The sequence below is a fragment of the Pseudophryne corroboree genome, chromosome 1, assembly GCF_028390025.1.
Source record: "Pseudophryne corroboree isolate aPseCor3 chromosome 1, aPseCor3.hap2, whole genome shotgun sequence".
NCBI lineage: Eukaryota > Metazoa > Chordata > Amphibia > Anura > Myobatrachidae > Pseudophryne > Pseudophryne corroboree.
Window position 1 is genome coordinate 618,170,446 of NC_086444.1, and position 12,956 is coordinate 618,183,401.

Sequence of the window (12,956 nt, forward strand, 5' to 3'; positions counted from 1 at the left end):
TCCGTGTCGTAAATGGCATATTGGCAAGTTTACGCTTCTCCTCAGACGCTTTTAGTTTTGATTTTTGGGTCATTTTACTGAATTTTTGTTTTTTGGATTTTACATGCTCTCTACTATGATATTGGGCATCGGCCTTGGCAGACGACATTGATGGCATTTCATCGTCTCGGCCATGACTAGTGGTAGCAGCTTCAGCACGAGGTGGAAGTGGATCTTGATCTTTCCCTATTTTACCCTCCACATTTTTGTTCACCATTTTTTAATGTGTGGAATTATATGCCAGTATCAATAGCAATGGCCTACTACTATATATACTGCGCACAACTGAAATGCACCACAGGTATAGAATGTAGATGGATAGTATACTTGATGACACAGAGGTAGGTACAGCAGTGGCCTTCCGTACCGGACTGCTATATATGCTGGTGGTCACTGTGTCAGCAAACTGCAAAACTAAAATGCACCACAGGTATAGAATGTAGATGGATAGTATACTTGATGACACAGAGGTAGGTACAGCAGTGGCCTTCCGTACCGTACTGCTATATACACTGGTGGTCACTGTGTCAGCAAACTGCAAAACTAAAATGCACCACAGGTATAGAATGTAGATGGATAGTATACTTGACGACACAGAGGTAGGTACAGCAGTGGCCTACTGTACCGTAATGCTATATATTATATATACTGGTGGTCAGCAAACTGTGCAAAACTGAAATGCACCACAGGTATGGATGGATAGTATACTTGACGACACAGAGGTAGGTACAGCAGTGGCCTTCTGTACCGTACTCCTATATATTATATACTGGTGGTCAGCAAAATTATGCACTGTACTCCTACTATATACTGTCTACAATGCAGCACAGATATGGAGTGTTTTTCAGGCAGACAACGTATACTGGTGGTCACTGTCAGCAAAACTCTGCACTGTACTCCTCCTATATAATACAGCTGCTCCCCAGTCCCCACAATTAAGCAGTGTGAGCACAGATATATGCAGCACACTGAGCACAGATAAGGAGCGTTTTTTTCATGCAGAGAACGGATATAACTGGTGGTCACTGATCAGCAAAACTCTGCACTGTACTCCTCCTATGTTAATATACAGCTGCTCCCCAGTCCCCACAATTAAGCAATAAGTAAAGCAAGCACAAATATTTGCATCAACAATACACGGAGAGGACGACAGCCACGTCCTCTCCCTAACATTTCCAATGCACGAGTGAAAATGGCGGCGACGCGCGGCTGCTTATATAGAATCCGAATCTCGCGAGAATCCGACAGCGGGATGATTACGTTCGGGCGCGCTCGGGTTAACCGAGCCATACGGGAGAATCCGAGTATGCCTCGGACCCTTGTAAAAAGGGTGAAGTTTGGGGGGGTTCGGTTTCTGAGAAACCGAACCCGCTCATCACTAATATATATGTATGTGTGTATGTATATATACAGTGGCAGCTCCAGAGGTAGGAATAGGGGAGCCACACCAACTGCCACCCCAAACATCACCAGCCAGGACTTACTTGCAGTTGGTGTGGCTCCCCTACCTCTGGACTGGCGACGACTGTGTGTGTGTATGTATACACACTATGTGTGTGTGTGTGTGTGTGTGTGTGTGTGTGTGTGTGTGTGTGTGTATATGTGTGTATATATATATATATATATATATATATATATACACTGCTCAAAAATATAAAGGGAACACTAAAATAACACATCCTAGATCTGAATGAATGAAATATTCTCATTAAATTCTTTGTTCTTTACATAGTTGAATGTGCTGACAACAAAATCACACAAAAATTATCAATGGAAATCAAATGTATTAACCCATGGAGGTCTGGATTTGGAGTCACACTCAAAATTACATTACATCAAAGTTGGATCAGCCTATAGTGTGTTTTTCCACTTTAATTTTGAGTGTGACTCCAAATCCAGACCTCCCTGGGTTAATAAATTTGATTTCCATTGATAATTTTTGTGTGATTTTGTTGTCAGCACATTCAACTATGTAAAGAACAAAGTATTTAATAAGAATATTTCATTCATTCAGATCTAGGATGTGTTATTTTAGTGTTCCCTTTAATTTTTGAGCAGTGTGTATGTATATATATATATATATATATATATATATATATGCAGTGTGAAAGTAAACTGCATCATCGACCCATGTGTTCAGAGTGTGGATGGAGGTATCTGCCCACACAGGGAAGAAAAAGTAGGTGGGACTGTGGAAGCCAGTCAGAGCTCAATATGCGGGGTAGCTGCTGAGGGTCAGGAGGCCTGTGTCTAACTCTGGAGGAGACAGTGGAGATCACTAAACTCTGGGACTGAGCAACGCATTACTTGGAAGAGGCCAGGCCAGTGAGTAGGCCAGGAAGTGCCTTGCCTAATACCTATGAGTGACCTGCAGAAAGCAGGACTGAGACATCAGATTGTGAAGGCTGTACATGGGAACAGATGTGGCAGCCAAAGCCAAGCGTTTGTTTACCTAAAAAGCTGTGTTGGGTGCTGGTTGAACACCTAGGCACTGCACAAAATCACCCCTCTATTGAGCTAATTACCCCAAGTCATCAAACTATATATGATATATATATATATATATATATATATATATGTGAAAATTTGATCAGAATATGAACAAAAGCCCCACCATGCTTGTATTTGTTAGATACACATAGATTTGCAGTATGTGATTGTTAGCTAAAGTCTTTGTTTTGTATACATATATGGCATTAATACTGCTACACAGCTGGAACCATATACAGTAAAACTGAGCCGGGGCATATTTCTTTCCTGTTTTTGCCATACTTACTTAAAGGCGTTTGCAGGCTGTGCTCTAGGATAGCCAGGGTTAGGGAGGTCCAGGAGGGAGCAGCAGAGGTGCTGTGCCACGCATAGCTGCATCTTGGCCACATACAATTCAGTGATTTGTAGAATTACTCCATAGTGGGTTGAGTCATGATAATGTACATCATGTCATCATGCCTCCATTCACTTCACGGGAGAAGTGTGTGGTATCTGGGAGGGCTGTCAATTTTCTTAGGGTCCCAATAGAAGTCCCCCAACATTAGGAGTCTTTCAAACATTCCGGGACATTCTGAACTAATGGAGCAGGGAAAGTCCAGAATAACTACTGTTGGGGCTCATTCTCTACAACTCATCTAAGTTGTGGGATATGGGGGGTCATTCCGAGTTGTTCGCTCGCAAGCTGATTTTTGCAGATTTGCTCACGCTAAGCCGCCGCCTACTGGGAGTGAATCTTAGCTTCTTAAAATTGCGAACGATGTATTCGCAATATTGCGATTACACACCTCGTAGCAGTTTCTGAGTAGCTCCAGACTTACTCGGCATCTGCGATCAGTTTAGTGCTTGTCGTTCCTGGTTTGATGTCACAAACACACCCAGCGTTCGCCCAGACACTCCCCCGTTTCTCCAGCCACTCCTGCGTTTTTTCCGGAAACGGTAGCGTTTTTTCCCACACGCCCATAAAACGGCCTGTTTCCGCCCAGTAACACCCACTTCCTGTCAATCACATTACGATCGCCAGAACGATGAAAAAGCCGTGAGTAAAATTCCTAACTGCATAGCAAATTTACTTGGCGCAGTCGCAGTGCAAACATTGCGCATGCGCACTAAGCGGAAAATCGCTGCGATGCGAATATTTTTACCGAGCGAACAACTCTGCATGTGTAAGATGTTGTTTGCATGACATGGACAAAAATATCACAATGATTATTGAGGTTTTACCTGTGACATTGATTCCTGTCAGGGCTGCCAAGAGATGTATTGGACCCCAACTCTAGGAAGTGTGGCAAAGCATGTGTAGGTAGGCCCACCAACCCCCATTGCCTGTACTGGAACCCACTTTGCACCCTCTTTATAGACTGTGCCACATGGTGAAGGGGACTTGGCTTCCCCTCCTCTGCAGCCCATGGTGAAGGGGACTCGGCTTCACATCCTCAGCAGCCCATGGTGAAGTGGACATGGCTTCACATCCTCAGCAGCCCATGGTGAAGGGGACATGGCTTCCCCTCCTCTGCAGCCCATGGTGAAGGGGACATGGCTTCCCCTCCTCAGCAGCCCATGGTGAAGGGGACATGGCTTCCCCTACTCAGCAGCCCATGGTGAAGGGGACATGGCTTCACATCCTCAGTAGACCATGGGGAAGGGGACATGGCTTCACATCCTCAGTAGCCCATGGTGAAGGGGACATAGCTTCACATCCTCTGCAGCCCATGGTGAAGGGGACATAGCTTCACATCCTCTGCAGCCCATGGTGAAGGGGACATGGCTTTCCCTCCTCAGCAGCCCATGGTGAAGGCAACATGGCTTCCCCTCCTCAGCAGCCCATGGTGAAGGCAACATGGCTTCCCCTCCTCAGCAGCCCATGGTGAAGGGGACATAGCTTCACTTCCTCAGCAGCCCATGGTGAAGGGGACATAGCTTGACATCCTCAGCAGCCCATGGTGAAGTGGACATGGCTTCACATCCTCAGCAGCCCATGGTGAAGGGGACATAGCTTCACTTCCTCAGCAGCCCATGGTGAAGGGGACATAGCTTCACTTCCTCAGCAGCCCATGGTGAAGGGGACATAGCTTCACTTCCTCAGCAGCCCATGGTGAAGGGGACATGGCTTCACTTCCTCAGCAGCCCATGGTGAAGGGGACATGGCTTCCCCTCCTCTGCAGCCCATGGTGAAGGGGACATGGCTTCCCCTCCTCAGCAGCCCATGGTGAAGGGGACATGGCTTCCCCTACTCAGCAGCCCATGGTGAAGGGGACATGGCTTCACATCCTCAGTAGACCATGGGGAAGGGGACATGGCTTCACATCCTCAGTAGCCCATGGTGAAGGGGACATAGCTTCACATCCTCTGCAGCCCATGGTGAAGGGGACATAGCTTCACATCCTCTGCAGCCCATGGTGAAGGGGACATGGCTTTCCCTCCTCAGCAGCCCATGGTGAAGGCAACATGGCTTCCCCTCCTCAGCAGCCCATGGTGAAGGGGACATAGCTTCACTTCCTCAGCAGCCCATGGTGAAGGGGACATAGCTTCACATCCTCAGCAGCCCATGGTGAAGTGGACATGGCTTCACATCCTCAGCAGCCCATGGTGAAGGGGACATAGCTTCACTTCCTCAGCAGCCCATGGTGAAGGGGACATAGCTTCACTTCCTCAGCAGCCCATGGTGAAGGGGACATAGCTTCACTTCCTCAGCAGCCCATGGTGAAGGGGACATGGCTTCACTTCCTCAGCAGCCCATGGTGAAGGGGACATGGCTTCCAGTCCTCTGCAGCCCATGGTGAAGGGGACATGGCTTCCCCTCCTCAGCAGCCCATGGTGAAGGGGACATGGCTTCCCCTACTCAGCAGCCCATGGTGAAGGGGACATGGCTTCACATCCTCAGTAGACCATGGGGAAGGGGACATGGCTTCCCCTCCTCAGCAGCCCATGGTGAAGGGGACATGGCTTCCCCTACTCAGCAGCCCATGGTGAAGGGGACATGGCTTCACATCCTCAGTAGACCATGGGGAAGGGGACATAGCTTCACATCCTCTGCAGCCCATGGTGAAGGGGACATAGCTTCACATCCTCTGCAGCCCATGGTGAAGGGGACATGGCTTTCCCTCCTCAGCAGCCCATGGTGAAGGCAACATGGCTTCCCCTCCTCAGCAGCCCATGGTGAAGGGGACATAGCTTCACTTCCTCAGCAGCCCATGGTGAAGGGGACATAGCTTCACATCCTCAGCAGCCCATGGTGAAGTGGACATGGCTTCACATCCTCAGCAGCCCATGGTGAAGGGGACATAGCTTCACTTCCTCAGCAGCCCATGGTGAAGGGGACATAGCTTCACTTCCTCAGCAGCCCATGGTGAAGGGGACATAGCTTCACTTCCTCAGCAGCCCATGGTGAAGGGGACATGGCTTCACTTCCTCAGCAGCCCATGGTGAAGGGGACATGGCTTCACATCCTCAGTAACCCAATCTCAGAACTCCTGGACCCTCTCTGCAGCAGACTGAAGACTGTTGCCGGTATTGTGCTAATGTCTCACTCTAAATGCAGTGATCTTTCAAGATTTTTGAGAATTGTGTATAAATAATTATCTTTACCCATTTTTTTCTGTAATAGTGTTAGCAAATTTTTACTTTTAAAAAGCCAACAGATTTATTTTGGGCAATATACAGACATAAAACATATACCAAATGTATATATACATATATCTTAAACACTTAACATATAGTTACACTTATATATCTATATATATATTTACACATACATACTGTACACAGCAAGAATATGCTACAGCTCTTAGGAAATATCCATCCCCTCAATTTGAGACAGTATAGAAGTATAGTAAATTTAGTAATGTGTACAGTATTTCAATGAAAATCCTTTTCAGTCCCAGGACCTGATTGTTTGGGTACAGTAAGGGGTGCATGGCTGAATAAGAACCCCATTGTTAGTTTTTCAGGTTTATTTGAAAGTTATCCAATAGTGTAAGCGAGAAATGTCACTGGGTGTGGGATGCTGAATCTCCAGAGATTTGGCAAGTTAGCAGTCAAATGCAAAGCAGCAATGCATAGTAAGGCAAACCCAAGCTGGCCTTATGTGTCCGTCAGCCATGTTTGATTGCTCACAAATAATTAATTTGCTTCTCAGATTGTTACATTCCACAACTCTTCAGCTTCTGGATAGTAAAAAAAAAACAGTTTGATGTCTAACTTTAATTCATATACTGTATAAATTATATCACCATTCTCCTGCCTCTATTTTACAGGAGCCTCATTTCACATGTCCTGTGCTGCGGGGGAACCCTGCTCCTGAAATTGTATAAAACTTTGTACATGCATTTATTATTTGACAACATTTGATTCACTTTTAAATATCCTATTAAATGAGCTGTCACCAGGGTCACTGAGAGTTTCTGCGTGCCCCAACGCTGAGTGGTTGCATCGCCACACCAGTTTCTGGTGACTTTTGTAAAAAAAAAACACAGGCCCCTAGAAAGGCCCTCTCCCAGATATTTTGGACTACAGATGTGCACGTGTTTTGGTTCTAATTTCATTGTCAAGCTTTGGTTTTGCAAAACCACCCTCAAGTGTTTTGGTTTGGAATTCAGATTTAAAATCTGAACCTTGGGTTTTTGTATTTCTTACAAAAGGATAAAGACAGCTAAAATCATGTAATTTTTGCAATCCAAAACACAAAATTCAGATTTAAAATCCAAATTCCGACCCAGGACTCGGTTCAGATCTTCTCAAGGGATCCAAACTGGGTTTTGGATTGGTTCGGACCCACAAAATTTGCGTGGATTTGGATTTCTAGGGAACCGAACCGCATACACTACTTTGGACCCATCCACAGGCTCTTACCTTTCACTATAATAGTGCAAAAAATAAGGCACGTTGACCTGTGGGTCTGATGCACTCAGAATCATTGATGCTCTGTCAAAATACTGTGGCATTTCAAATGAATACTTATTTAAGTAAATAGTACACTTATCTGCAAGGTAGCTTTGCAATACGTTAATGAGAACACTTCTTAAAGCATGTACTGTATAAAGTACATAAAGAATGTACTAAGGGGGTAATTCAGATCTGATCAGTTTCTCAGACATGCGGGGGGACACCCAGCACTGGGCTAGTCCGCCCTGTATGTCTGATCCCCCCTCTGATCCCCCCCCATCCCTGCACGGTGGCTATGCTATTGCACCCAGCGAGTAGCTCCCTTCCTGCGCACTGGCAGGGAGCTACCTGCCGTGTCTCAGCGGCTGTGTGTGACGTCCCGCAGCCGCAAAGGTCTGGACACGCCTGCGTTATCCGTACCGCGCCCCGCCAATGCCGTTGGCACGCCCCCTCCTGCCCCGTGACCGCCTCTACCTGTCAATCAGGCAGAGGTGATCGCAGCCCTGAGATGCTTTTAGCATCTCACTGGGCTCCCGGGGTGTGCACGTGCACAACAAAGAGCTTCAGACTGAGTCTGCAATCGCTGCTGCTGCAGCGATCCAGTCTGAATTAGGCCCTAAGCCTTGAAAAGTGATAAATGTCATGGTGATAAAGTACCAGCCAATCAGCTTCTATATGCCATGTTACAGGCTGGGTTTGAAAAATGACAGTTAGGAGCTGGTTGGCTGGTACTTTATCACCGTGACGCTTATCACTTTCCAAAGCTTAGTACATCTGGCCCCAAATGTCTACCATTTTTTAACTAGCTTGGTGTTCCGCTTAATTCCATTCTCTTCCTCACAAGATTGAGCTGAGAGCTGAGCAATATTTTCTGGCAATGTGTTTTGTACATTATATGTACATTCTGTCTTGCTGGGCAATAATGTTAATAATAATGTTTCTGAGAAAAGCTGGTTGCTTAGGTACAGCATGGGTAGTTAATGCCACGTAAGTTTTTCTTGAGAATCTTCATTATTTGACCATTGTGTTACATCTAATTTGTTAAATATTAATAATATAAATGAAATGACGGGTTTTGGATCTAGAGGTAAAAAATCCCAGTTTTCAGTTTATTTCTGTGTGGATTTACCAAACACTTCCTATCCGTTAATTCTGTTTGTAAATATGCTGTGACTCAAATGACTGGTGATATTGGTAAAATACTGGGGTCTATTCATGAAGCAGTAAAAAGAGTGGAGAAGTGAGCCTGTGGAGAAGTTGCCTATGGCAACCAATCATCTGCTCTATACAAATGCATAGTATGCAAATGGCAAATGTCACTTCAATGCTGATTGGTTGTCATGGGCAACTTCTCCACTGGCACACTTCTCCACACTTTTCACTGCTTCATGAGTAGACCCCTCTGTCTGGTAATGGCACAAAGAACATAATTCAGTGAGTACATTTCTTAGACATCTTATTACTGACTGGGCACACTTGAAATGCTGGTTAGAGGGCTTCTAATACTCAATGATCGTGAAAGACGCACACTACTTATTCGCCTGAGTGAACTTTCATTTGATGAGCCAGAGGTGACTTCTGTGCCTTGCTGGCAGTTTGCAGGTAGCTTAACTCCTGCCCAGTTGCAGGCACAGCACAGGAATGCCAGCATAGCCTTACGTACCTCTGAGCTCCGGAGGGAGTAAATCAGTGGGTTAAAGGCTGAATTCAAGACAGCTACAGCCAGCACCCATTCCAGTCCAAGTGGAGATTGGCAGGAAGGGGGAGAGCATGTAGAATCCAACAAAAGGTATATGAAAAGTGGACTCCAGCAGAGTACAAAAGAGCCCAGGATGATGAGAACTGTTTGAAGTAAGTGAAAGGCACGCCGACTTTGGTTTGTGACTGCCACACGTTTGGCACTCGAACATACTAGGAAATAAATAGTGCAGTAAAATCCAATTATGCCAAGTAGAGTGATAGACAGCAGCATAAGGCTAAAGAAAATGTATTGCCTAGAGTAAAGAGGAAGAAGGCTAGAGCAACTTTCAATGTGGCACAGGCAATTCCATCCAAACAAGGGCAAGAGTCCAACCACCGCAGCAAATACCCAGCATAAAATGATCAGACCTTGCACACGTATTACTTTCATCGAGGGGCTTTCAGTGACTGGGGCCACCATAGTACTGTAACGCTCCACTGCCGTTACCAGCAGGCTGAAAGTGGAGGCAGCTAGAGTGGTAAAGACAAGGCCTTCTCTAAAAAACCATTGTTCTGGACTCAGGAGGAAGGTGGTAGGACCCGAAAGGAAAATGTTAAGCAGGTATGAAACGCCAGACAGGAGGTCACTCAATGCGATGTTTGCTAAACAGCAATGAACCCAGCGTCTCACTCGCACATACCTAAAACATAAACACATTAATTATTGGTTAGGATTATTATAGCAATATGCATTTTGTATTTTTTCCTAATTTATATGCCATTCTAAAATAACCAGTATAGTACACTATAATGCTCCTTGCACATACCATAAATCTGGTAAATATGTATCAATTACTATAAAAAAAAGTATGTAAAGTTACTGTATGGTAAAAGTCAAGTTACATTTTTCACGTAGCCGAGTACACCACAAATGTGAACACTGAACAGCTACAGTACCTAACTTTTACTTTTTATAAGGCACCAATCTTCAACCGGGATTTTGTTTATCACCACAGGGTCTATTTACTGTTCTCTCTTACTTTTGCAGTTTATTTTAATGGATTTCCACTACATTTAAGTATGAGAGATATTTAACAAAGGGTGTACCATAGTAGATGTCAGAGATTGATGCTGCAGTCCTTCTATTTGCGATCGCAGCAGTAGTCCTCATAGGTGAAATTGTCCAATTTACCAAGCTCCGCAAAGATTAGCTTTTCTGAACTTGGCCCTATTAGCGCACGCCATGGTTACATACAGGGTTGGACTGACCCACAGGAAAACCCCCGGTGGGCCCCACTGCCTGGCCCCCCTCCTCTTCCTCTAGGGATCAGGTTCCAGAGTGTGTACTCGAATTATACATATGTTACCTTATTCTGAACAGTACTATGATGTATTCTCTACAGTGCATTGCCAATATTTATCTGATACATTATCATGCATGCACTAGCAGTACTGTATTTATATATATATATCAAGGGGCTCAGCACATGTCTCCTCTAATGGTTAGGCAAACCTGTGGTGGCTGGCCACACCCCTTCTGTAGACCGGCCACACCCCCAAACAAGGGCCCCTACCACTGCATTCCCCGGTGGGCCCTTCATGCCCAAATCCGACACTGGTTACATACCTTAGCTGTTGTAGCCTCTGTTGTAGCCTCCAGGCTAAATTTTCACTGATTTTTCCACACTTGGCCTCTCCAGCAGTCAGTACTTACACATGCACTGTCCTAAGGCGGCACACTTGCACTAGGCAAGTGTCCGAACTCAGTAGTAAAGAGATAGTGATACTCTTAGCTGAGATGGGTTCTTATCGGAGTATGTAGTGATCTTGTCGGCATTCATAATGTCAACAAGACCCAGGTCAAACCTGGAATATCGGCATTGGGAGATTGATAAGTGTGAAATGCTAATTCAACATGGTTTATGTTACAGGAAATATTTTATTCACCATTTCAGCACAATGTACACTAGAAAATGGAGGAGTGACTTTCTATATGCTTATAGATACTGTTACATTCCAAATAGCTACTGTATTTTGGAACTTGTGTAAGAGAGAACCAGTTTGACCACACAAATACACACCACTGGGCAAGAACAACCTTCCCTCATTTCCTGTGAGCTGGGTTTTATGCCTAAGATTCATTCAGTCTACTCGCACTCTCTGCATTTGGCCTGTTGAAGAAAGAGCACATAGCTGGACCACAACGTTCATAAGTATCTTATTATATTCCATTACTTATATTGAACATTTAGAATATACATATGTGAGCAAACTGCATTTTGTATGTTTAATTGACTATATATTTATGTAGTTATTATTAACATGTATTATATGTAGTTTGTAATAGTAAATATTATTCAGAGAGCTGTGGGTATTTATGATATTTAATATGGCGAATGGACTAAATTAGGAAAGATTTATAAGGTAAACTGTGTTGTTGTAGAATCAGCTAAGGAACAGTATATGGAAATAGCGAGGGTATAACCATCCTCTTATAGATAATAATCATATTTACAGTTGTACCGTCGGCGCCCCCGTGAAATGCTTTAAGGAAGTAGGGTTTCACACTTTTCGATCTCCCAGCTCCAACGTAACATGGTCCACATACGGCTTAGCGATATTATGAATGTCAACAAAATGGATGTATTCCCTTAGTAGAACCAATGTCCCAGCAAGAAAAACTTCCTATATTCCTCCCTTCCCAAAAAAATTAAAAATCTTATTGACACAATGGGCAGAATTCAAATTCCCCCGTCCCCCTCCACCATCCCACGATTGTGCCCGCTGGCAGCTATTCAAATGTTTCTGCCGATGGGCGCTTTATCATTATTTAAGCTTGCTACCCCCAGGGGTGGCGAGCTGAAATGTGCAAAAAGTGACCCGTTTGGGTACACAAATGGGGCTTTTCACGTCGCGCCCAATAGTTTAGTCGTGTTTTGGTGCAGGACGATATAACAATTGAATATCGCACAATATGTGGCAAGTAGAAATTGTAGTTATCAGGTCAAAAATGCATCATACTAGAAACGGGGGGTATTCAGTATGCAGGCTGTTGGTGATCCCGGCGCTCAGTATACTGGCGCCGGAATCCCGACACCCGGCATACTGCCAACTATTCTCCCTCTTGGGGGTCCATGACCCCCCTGGAGGGAGAATAAATAGTGTGATGCGCCTGGCGCGCCTAGCGCGCCACCGTGCCCACAGCATGATGAGCCTGCAAGGGGCTCATTTGCGCTCACCCAGATGCAGTCGGGATCCCGGTGCCGGTATGCTGGCTGCCGGGATCCCGCCCCAGGCATAACATACTACACCCCTAGAAACATCTCCAAACCCAATTAATTTTGTATTACTCCTGTGCCACACGCAGGGCCATAAGCAGTCACTAAACACAGTATTTTGCTAGAACACATTATTTTCCTCTTTAGTTTTTAATTTGACTATTCGTATTATGGGCTCAATTCAGACCTGATCGCTGCAGTGCGTGTTCGCACACGGACGATTATCAAACTACTGCGCATGTGTATGCACCGCAATGCGCATGCGCATCACCACACAGCGTCAGGATGGTGTGAAAATTCTGATTGCATGGATGTTTGCAAGGTGATTGACAGGAAGAGGACGTTTGTGGGTGGTAACTGGGTTTTCTGGGAGTGTCTGTAAAAACGCAGGCATTCCCAAGCACTTTCTGGGAGGGTGTGTGACGTCGGATCTGGCCCCGATCAGCCTGATTTCTTCGCAGTGGAGGAGTAAGTATTGAGCTACACACACACTGCACAGAATAGGAAAAACATTAGATGGTGAGTGTGATGCAAACGGTTTTGCAGCTGTCCACTGACTGAGGGGAATTTTCGCACAGCGTACACATG

The 12,956-nt window shown here is 45.2% G+C and overlaps 1 protein-coding gene across 1 annotated transcript in view; it reads right to left on the reverse strand.

Moving 5' to 3' along the window:
- Positions 1 to 6,181: 6,181 nt before the first annotated feature.
- The window catches only part of S1PR4 (sphingosine-1-phosphate receptor 4), a 51,417-nt gene continuing 44,642 nt past the window's right edge, over positions 6,182 to 12,956 (reverse strand). Inside the window, exon 4 of the mRNA XM_063914446.1 lies at positions 6,182 to 9,791. Within this exon, the coding sequence (XP_063770516.1) occupies positions 8,870 to 9,791 (922 nt within the window). The 3' untranslated portion in view covers positions 6,182 to 8,869. The remainder of the gene's footprint in view (positions 9,792 to 12,956) is intronic.